We start from the raw sequence: 10,509 nt of genomic DNA on the forward strand, positions 1-10,509 counted from the left end.
AATTGGCACCTTGGTTGCAGAGCACTTACGGAGCTTTCTGTGTTAAAATTCACAGAAGAAAATTAAAGTAGACAGTGTGATTACCCAGTGCCATTAGATTAAGAATCTTTGCAAAAATCTAAGAAAAGGGTCAACAGGTGAATTAGGTAGCACTAGTAATTACCTCCTTAGTGACTAAGCTCTTGTGAAGCTATGATTTTACACATGCATTTGTGTCATTCCATCCCTATACAATAAGATAAGTGGGAGAAAGTGTATCTTTATGACTTCCATTATATTTTATTGTTAGGCATTCTTGCACATCACATTTTATGAAATGAATTTGCTTTGTTATATTGACCAGCCATGTCCATGAGCTAATATATCTTGTCTTTTCCTTAGCTGAAACCAAGACTTGGCTTCCACAGATGATTAAAGAGTAACTAGGAAACAAAGGAATGAATTGATTATCAAGCTAACCCCTATAATCTGAATGATGTCATGGAAAAAATTGAGGGGTGGGTGACATAGGAAAATTTGGCTGAGGGCCAGGCTAACAGTAATGACTTGCCATGAGTGCACAAAGCTTTAGAGAGAAATTAGACTCAGTGGGCATTTTGGAGGGGCTCCTGTATTATTTCCACTTTTAAATGAATGTGGAATGTACCACCTTTGAGCTATGACTGGAAGAGCACCGGCTCCAGGGAAGATGCCATTTCTATGCTCAGGATCCTATTCCTGCATACTGTAAAATTGAATATTAGGAAAAAATAATGAAATGACACAGATAATAAAATGTTACTAATTGTTATTACTATTGCACTGGTTTATGGACACCCTAAAGAGATGATGTGCAGTCTGTGAAAGGAAAACAGTCTATTACCATCTAGATAAAAGCAAGTCAAATGACAAATATAGGTATTGAAAAATGGCAAAAAAAAACTAAAAATGCTTATAAAGATAAAGAAAATAACATTGCAGACGGGAGGCACTCAAGTGCTTGTGTGTGCCCGGCCTACAAGCCTCACACCTGTAAGAGTGGCCACTCAAGGAAGCCTCATGCCAGAATTTTGGACCATTTGCAGTTAGTGAAGTGTCCAGATCCAAGGAAGTTAAAGGTCACAGAAATTTTATTGATGGTCTACATTCATTACTTCATTATAATCTTAATTTATCATGATTGTCTGTGTTTATGAGTAGCTTCACTCAATTTACATGTACACTCCATTTACTCACTCACACAGTCACACTAACTCTTACACATACTCACCCTCTTATTCACACTCACTCGCTCACATTCACTTGCTCACTTACACATGCACACACGAACATGCTTTTAGCAACTCAAATACATGGACAAAAACTACAGAAATTGAGTGTTTAGTATGGATAGACAAGGAAGTTGATGGAGGAATGGATGGGAAGATGTGAATTGAGGGATAGACCCAGAATTAGTTTTGCTATCTCTACCTTTTGGCAATTGCTTGTTAGGATTTGCATACTGTATCAGATATGATGAAAGGTCATTTTAACAGTAACATTAATTTCATTTCATAGTAGAAGCATTTGGGTGTGTCCCATTACTGAATTAGTGCCAAGTGGTCTAAGTTCTAATTTGTAAGTGCTAAAAATACAGTTCTGTTTGAATACCCATAAGGAAGAGCAAAACCTGTTTTGCCAGTAGTGAATGTGGATCATTTATGAAACTTATCTTTAATCAGATGGAAAGGAATAATTCACTTGTCAAGTGTGCAGCTTTATTTCTGTCAGTGGACAAATATAATTTACCAGCTTTTTACTGTAATAGATGTAGGTTAGAGAAATGCTCTTTTTCATATTTTTGTTATTAAATTTTGTTGTATATGCAACATTGTACTATATAGACATTCATATTAGTAGTATTGATTGTCCACACGATAATAATGATGGTAATTTGTTTGTATTCTTAAGAAAAAAGGTAGTAGTTTATAAACTGTTAGTATTTTTTAATGTGCAACAATGATTTTACACACTAATACCATTTTAAATCTTATTTAAGCATGCTTGAATCTATATATAGAAATGGGTAAAACTTGCTGATACTGTTGTGTATAATTACTTCCAGTCAGCAACTGGAAGTAAATTAATTCATAATAAATTCATAAAAAATAAATTATTTTAGGATGAAGAAGAAAAAAGAAATATTAGTTGAGGGTATATTATCATTATGAATTGATTTTTCTCTATCAGCTACCAACTCAAACTTGCTTGGAAGGGACGCTTGTACACCTCTGTACACCTTTATGCATATATGTACACCTTAACCACTTGTTACATACAATCCACCATGCTTTTGTTTGATTAATTTTGTTTACACAGAGTTTCACAAGAGAAGTTAGTTACTCAATCTGATTAAGTAACTAACTGTCCTGTTAGCTCCATTCCTGTAAATTTCTCAATTTTTTTGTTAGTTACTAAGCTTCACTGGTCTCTCCTGTTAGTTCCAATCTCTCTCTCTCTCTCTCTCTCTCTCTCTCTCTCTCTCTCTCTCTCTTTTCCCCTCCCTCTCCCTCTCCCTCCCCCTCCCCCTCTCCCTCTCCCTCTCCCTCTCCCTCTCCCTCTCCCTCTCCCTTTCCCTCTCCCTCTCCCTCTCCTTCCCTCCCCATTATCAGTATTATCATCATAACATTATTAACCCTTTATCGCCGGTCTGAATAATTCACTGAGAGTAGTTAAAATCCAGTGATATCTGGCAACGGCCCGACAGTGGGCGCGTGAGTCCGCTGCGAGAAGCCGAACGTCCCGCTCCACTCGCTCTGGTGCGTCGCCGCACATACACGCTTACCCTGCCGAGAGACCTGTTTTCTATCACGTGTATACACGTGACCCGGCGAGAACGGGTTAATAGTGAGCATAATATAAAAAGTAACTTCTCTCTATGAAATTTCAAGGAATGGTGTTCATAGATGGCCCTTTAGGCTTACTATTTGACTCCTTGAAGGCTAAATGCCTTTGGAGCCATCTATATGTAAACAAAATAAATAAAAGGATATCACATTAGACTGGGTGTGTATACATGCACTCTCAGCGTCAGTGGGTGAACATATACAAACAAATGAATTAAGATACACACTTACATGCATATATAGATTGATATGCACACAAATCTCTCAAATACACTTAACCATTTGCCGACGGGTGGTATTCATGGGGGCCCGGGCCCTGCTGCCGGAGGCTCATATTGTCACCTTAGCATGCGCGACCGCTCATGCCCAATACCAGCATCCCTTGCCTTTTCTTCGTAATACTAAGAACCTATGTTGTATTTTCAGTATTATTATTTTCTAAGGTTTCTATTTGCCATATTTTCTGATAAATCAAGACTGTAGGATATTTTTGTTGTTATATAGACTCCATAGTTGATCATTATTTGCTCTATAGTCTGAATAAAATAAGCAGAGTGTGGGATCATGGAGTTGAAACAGTAGGTTTTCTTGTATTTTCTTTTGCATTTTTTTCAAGTTATTTTATAAGATAAACGTTAGTTTCAAAAATTTTTTATTAACACTTTCATATAGATATAATTTTATGTTCAGTGTTTTTCTAAGTACATGATTTTTTTTTTATACCAAAATACATATCAGTATTTTCACATGGTTTTACATCATCACTTTGTGAATACTATATAATATCTTTGGCCAATGTAGTCGATTACTGGTGTAATTTTTTAGACACTAACCTCGGAAGCCCGAGAAACCTTTATGAAATGCATAGTATAGGAAAAATGAGAAAAAGTGTTAAAAACTACTTAATCACATTTTCAGTGTCAAAAAAATATTTTGCCATAATTGTAACAAAAAAAACTCATGGCATGGCCATACATTACATGCACACCATGGCATGTATGTACATGCCACCCGGCAGATAGTCCAGGCATGCCATGGCATGTACGTACATACCACCTGTCGGCAAAGGGTTAAATGCACACTTAATAATTTACACATTGAATTTACTTGTTTTTTTTCTCTTTCTTTCTTTTTTAGAAGATTGACAACAGTGTATATTATTGGATGATCTTTCTTTTAGTGTTGTTGGGAAAATTGCTGTTTTCCTTTTTAATTTTTTTGTGAAATGTCTCTACACATAGATTGCTATGCTAGTTCTTGGCCACAAAGGAGTCAATTAGCAGACCTTGTGACTTACCTGATTTCACCTTTCCTTGAATTTGCAGGAAAACTTTTTAATAATGCTGTCAATGTTGATTGTGTTATTTTTGTTATAGACAGTGACTATAATGTTATTGACATTAGTAATGGCAATATAAGAGCATAAAATATTTGTGAAAATCAAGGAAAAGGGTAAATAGGTGAGACAAGTAGCACTCATAATTGGTTTATTGGTGACTAAGTACAAGTGGAGCCATCTATGTGTAAAAACAATTAATAAAGTAAACTCAAAGTGGGCATGGCATGTATGTTGCATGTCAGTTTTGGGTTAAGTTTATGGTATTTTCTAATATTTAAATATTTTACAGTGCCAGGAGGTAACAATCAGCGTCCAGAATATACGTCACAGATGCAGGTAGCAGCAGCAACAGGGCAACCTATTCTAGCGCCAGCACCCATGAACACTCAGCCACAGGCGATAACTGCTGTTCAAATACCACAGAATATGTTGCCACAGACACCAGCACATTATCAGGTATGAGTATTAAGCAAGGAAGTATTATTTTTCCCTTTATACAAGTATTTGTTTTAATTATTCAGTTTTGTTGCTGTTTATATGACTAACCTTGTTTCATGGTCAGGAGTTTAATGAACTTGACCATATAATGTGAGATCATACAATTTGTTACATTTGTTATTGCAAAAATTACCTTCAAATGATTTTATTTGTATGCCCTTAGTTTTTAAATGACTATCAATTTTTCTTTGCAGCAATACCCAGGGATGCATATGATACCAGTACGGTTTCCTCCCACTGGAATGCAAATGGTAACGGCAGTGGTGCCAACATCAATGGGAATGTATCATCAGAATGCAGAGTCCCAGCAGCAATCACAGCAACATAGTCACCAAACTATGTTTATGGCTTCCACTACCCTCCCGCCCCACCAGCCACATCCTACTCACACTCCAGGTCCTGGCCCACAACCAGCGCAACCACCAACTCCGCAGAATCCAGGAGGAGGCGGTGGGCCTCCAAACATGCCAACACAGCCTCCCACACCTGGACCTACCCCACCACAGCCTCTAATTTATCCACCCCACATGGCCGGACAACCATCTCTGCCTCAACACTTGTCGCAACACTCTCCTCATACAGCCCCTTCACCACATGCTCACCAGTATCCTGGTCAGAATGCAGCAGCTGCTGGACACCATGGAGGGCCTGGTCAGCAGATGACTACCCAGATTGTGATGCTACCCCCCAGCATGCAAGCAGGTCCACACATGATACACCCTTCAGGACCACCTCCACATTCTGCTACAGCACACATTCCCTCCTCCATGGCGGGCTTTACTCCCACTTCATCTGCCGCTGTACAGCACATGCCTTCAGCCCCTCATATTCAATACATGCAAGGTAAGCACCCACGGTTCCCACACTGAGGTGCTACCTGGTTTAGGCAAAGAAAGGGAATAAAAAAAAGTTTTATCAGCAATGAAAGAGGTAGTTCCTCACTGAATATTGCATTCTGATGTAAAAATATTTGAATGCCTATGTAAAATCTGTATAAATTACTTGAATTTATAGTAAACCTGTGTGAATATATGTCACATATCTGAACCTTGGCATATCTGGCATTGTGAAGGGAGACGATGCTTGGGAGCTGAGATGGTGTTTGTGCCCACAGGTACACCTGGCAGCCATCATCACTTGCCCATTGTCCATCACAGCCAATGAAGCCTGGGCTTAGTAGGAGTAAATCTGCACCATCCCCAGCCTTCAGTTGTGTCTGCCTGAGTGTTTGGCCTCTGTGCAGAGTGGGAATTTCTCTGCATAGTGAAATTGGGGATGTTATGTTACTGTTGTCATGTTGAGAGATGTATCTAGGGTAGCTTGGTTACTACACTGATCACTATACACTACTACACTGATATGGCTGTTGTCATACCAGTTATGTGCAAAGCATTAGGAGGGTGGGGAGTTGTTTCCTAAATTTTTGTTTATATTCAATGAAACCAAGGGGAAGTTATGCAAGGGTAATTAATATACGGGTATGCTACCTTTTTTTTCTTTACGTTTTAGTGTTTCTGGAAAGTTTCATGATACATAAGTAATAGGGACAGTTGCTATCATAGACACAAGCAGTCAATATATAGCTATATGCTTTTTGACAGGGAGGTTGGTATTTATTGTTGTGATAAGAGGGATAGCATTTTAAAGTGACTACTTTTGAAAGGTAGCCCTCAGATTTGTAGGAGTAGTGTAATATTTTTATTTAAAGAAAAAAGAAGTTCATGTGGTATGGGATAATATCAAATGCAGAGTTTAGATGCTATTGATGCCAAGTATCAGGTAGGCAGACTGGAAAGCTGGGTGATGTAGTTGTGATGTCCAGGTGATATATGTCACATGGATTTATCAGTAAAAAAGTATTTATTGATTAGCAATATTCTATGAGAGACGGAATGAATGAGGGGCCAGTCAGACAGCTAGCCCAACAAAATTAAATATGAAGTGTGATTTGCCTTATCATGTTTTTGAAGTAAGTCTCAGTAAAATGAATCTGTGTTGTGACGTGTAATGGAAAGCCATACAGCAATGTTGATACCAAGGCCTCTTTTGTCACACCATATTTTGTACTGACTTGCTAAAAGGCATCTCAAACTCCCCTCCCCTACTTCCTTAGCCCCACATTCTTCAAAAGAATCATGTGGAATGATTTGGAGTCTGACTGGGATGATTATGTGGCCATTACAAACATTCAACCTTTTCCTTTTCACATTGTTGAATTTCTATTCATTTACATCTAGATCAGGATACGAAGCTGTGCAGTAGTGGTGATGACTGTGTACAGTTTGGTGTCCAGCAGCTGGCTGGTGATACTGCGGCAGCAATGCTTACTTTTCTCTGAAAACAAAAGTAAGCTGTTTTATATACACCTCTTTTTTATAAGTTGCCTAGCTAAAATTACTTGCCTCTATTTCTTGACTTTCTGTCTTACCAAATCTCTTGGGCAAATGTGGTAAGCTCACAGAATGAAATTAGCAAGTATGGGCGAAACAAGGAGTATCAGAGGCGATCAGAAAGCTGTCAGTTTAGAAAATAAATTTGTAATAGAAATGTCACTCCATTCCCATAAGTAAATAAAAGTGGAGAAACAACATTGATATGCATACTTGTTTTTTTTATTTTCGTTTTTATGTACTAGTTATTTTCTTTCTTTTTTTCATCAGAAATGAAGTCATGTGTAATATTTTGCTGATGCATTACAAGTTACTTTTTTTTTTTTTTTTTGTATAAAGCTTTTCCACTTCATCATCTGTTACTGCTCTACAACATTCTGTGTACATGACAGCAAAGTCCTGTTACTCATGGCAGGGAACTGAACAGCCTCTGCAAAAACAAGAGGTGAGAAATTGAAGAAAATGAAATAAGTTCCAAAAATTACTTTATTTTAAAACAAATTCAGAGGCCAGGATATGGTAAAGGGAATAATTGTTTGGCTCTTTTTTCCACCTCTTGTAGTTTTCACTTCAATGATGGGAAAATGTAGAATATGACAGCTAAACATGTGATGCATTGTTAAAAATTGATGCTGTTTATTATTTATATATTGTGTATGATACACTTGGTTACTTAAAGACCACCTTATAAGAACATTCAGACCTAACAAGGTATTTTACATTATTCAGTTGTTTTTTGTTCCATACGAGAGAGAAATTGATACAACTGAATAAAAAAAAAAAAAGGAATTTGTATGAAGAAAAAAAATTCGAAGATCATTTGCTTTGTGAGCAGAGAATTGTACAAGATATTTAAGTATGTTGGAGTGAATGATATGTGGTTGAGAGTTTTGCGCTAGTGTGAAAGTATGAAAGTGAATATTGCATGCGTTCAGATGCCAGTGTGAACTGTACAGCATTAGTAAAACTGTTCCCCTGTCCTGTAACTCCCTCACTACTATTTTTTCTCTTATTTTTCCATGTTCCTTGATGTGTCTGTGGACGATATTGTCACTATTTATTACTATAAGGATGAATCTCCTACCAAGGATTCAACCAGTGATAACTTTATTCTTGCAGATACACTGAGAATAGCTGGCTATTTTTCTTATGTACTGGTGTTGCAGGCAGTTGAGAGTAACGAGAGATGCAGGGCAGTCACTTTAAACTTGTACATTTAGGGTTTTATAAGAAGCGTTTCTTTTATTTAGTATTATTTACATTCATATAATGTTTCCAAGAAGGATAACATTATCAGAATTTACTCTTCTATTAATTAGTTTGATTACATATGATTTTAACCTTAAATTTTCAATGTTTGAAACTGTGTTCGAGAGAGAATCCACAGATACACTTTTAAACAAAGTCTGCCACTGCATAAGCTAGATATTTTCTTATTCCTCTTCTCAATAATAACTATATGCAAATGTGCTAGTAAGCTGAAACAATTGTTATTTTGTAAAAGAATTTTTTTTCCATGTAGATTCCCTTAATTTTGTTTTAACTGCCTGCATTTAACTAAATATTCCTCCCTACACCATTTCCTGCGTCTCTATTATTTCTTTTCTCTCTTTTGCAAGGAAATTAATCCTTTTCATTACTGCCACAACAGGAGTCGTCAGGGCGCAGCGTATGTAGATGTTGAAGTTACACATTAACTTCACTGCTAAAGATGTAGGTCTCTCACTTCTCTCTTGCAGGGGAATGTATGATGCTGTATCATTCTTGTAGCAATCTTTCTTTATGGATTTTTTCTTTTTATTTTTATTTCTTTTTATTATTTTTTTTTATTTCATTATGATATTAAAGTCGGAAGTTTTTATATGTGAACATTGAAGGATTTATATATGAAGTTTAAAAAAGAAACATTGTTGAATAGATATGGAAAATTGCTAAACTGAAAGTTATATGTATTAAGATATTTAGAATGGGAGAAAAGTAAGCAGGGTTATAATAAAACGAACATGTTATGAATGGGAAGGAACGTGAAGGGTTTCATCTCTCTTAATGTATTGTGCCACCAATATTGTTATCAAACAGGAACACGGAAGAAGTTGGCAATAACACTAAAAGACGTGATGCCCAGTACTCGAAACTATTGAGAATGTAGTCAAAAATACAAAAGGAAACTTCCCATTGTGTAGCAGCTGAAACTCACAGCTAAAGGCTATAAATAAAGAGAAAAGTTTATAAGGTATATTTTTAACCTTTTTATATCATGTTCAAGTATTTATTACTCCTAATACGTAGAACCCCCCCCCCCCCAAAAAAAAAAAAAAAAAAAAAAAAAAAAAAAAAAAAATTGCTCACGTCCCAATTTAGGGGATCACCCCTATATTGAACCTCAACTGATTTTGCATTCTTTTCTTTTCCTTCTGTTCACTTATCCTAACCACTTATATGCATTTTGCCACAATACTTTCTCATAATGCTATATGATCTTTGATGCCTGGCACATTTATTTGTTTTGACCTTTAACCATTCGGAAAATCCACAAACATTGCCTTGTTGAACCAAAGCACTCCACTTCCATTGGATAATATTATGATGATGCTGAAGAAGGGTGGGGTTGGGGGTAAAGCCCCCGGTAAGAAAGTTTTTTGGTTCAATAAGGCGATGTTTGTGGATTTCCAGAAGGGTCATGGTTTACATGTTTTACATCAAGGATCACATATCATTATGGTAAAGTTTTGTGGCAAAAAGGGTAAATATGCATTAATGATTTGGATAAGTAGTCAGGAGGGGCCGAAAAAGAGAAGGAAAAAGGGAGAAAATATCCTGCTAAAGTAGAGGAGGCGTGTGTTAAGGTCCAAGGTAGGGGTGATCCCGATATTGCATCAACATCCAAGATCATTAGCTGCATAAAAAAATATAAAGATAGGATGGGACTTGGGAGCAAAGACCCCGAGTAATAATTTTCTTTGGTTCACAAGGCGATGTTTGGATTTCCAGAATGGTCAAAAACATGCCAAACATCAAAGGTCACACAGCATTATGACAGTTTGTGGCAAAAATAATAAAAATTAATAAGTTACAAGGATAAGCAGACAGAAGGGATGAAAAGAGGAAGAAACGATGATGCAGAATTACTGCAAGGCAAGGGCTGAGGCCCAAGGCAGGGGTGATCCTACATTGGACCTCAGTCTCTACCTCCTAACCCCCCCCCCCCAAACAACAATGAGCAAGGGATTGGGGGGGGGGGGGATTCTTTCTCGAGAAGTTTCCACATTACTTGGTGATGGCTCTCAAGCTGATCCTTAATGTCATAGCATGCATTAACTTCAATATTTATATAAATTTTTCCCATTTTCCAGGTAACTGAACATTGGGTCTAGCTACCCAGCTACTCACTCGCCCATTCCTTAGGCCTTTCCACACA

The 10,509-nt window shown here is 37.1% G+C and overlaps 1 protein-coding gene across 1 annotated transcript in view; it reads left to right on the forward strand.

Annotated features, from left to right (window-relative positions):
- The window catches only part of LOC119595372 (ataxin-2 homolog), a 23,647-nt gene extending 14,327 nt beyond the window's left edge, over nucleotides 1-9,320 (forward strand). Inside the window, exons 9-11 of the mRNA XM_037944499.1 lie at nucleotides 4,493-4,659; nucleotides 4,896-5,544; nucleotides 5,816-9,320. Coding sequence (XP_037800427.1) covers nucleotides 4,493-4,659; nucleotides 4,896-5,544; nucleotides 5,816-5,865 — 866 coding nt within the window. The 3' untranslated portion in view covers nucleotides 5,866-9,320. The remainder of the gene's footprint in view (nucleotides 1-4,492; nucleotides 4,660-4,895; nucleotides 5,545-5,815) is intronic.
- Nucleotides 9,321-10,509: the final 1,189 nt, after the last annotated feature.

Source organism: Penaeus monodon, chromosome 3 (assembly GCF_015228065.2).
Source record: "Penaeus monodon isolate SGIC_2016 chromosome 3, NSTDA_Pmon_1, whole genome shotgun sequence".
Taxonomy (NCBI): Eukaryota; Metazoa; Arthropoda; class Malacostraca; order Decapoda; family Penaeidae; genus Penaeus; species Penaeus monodon.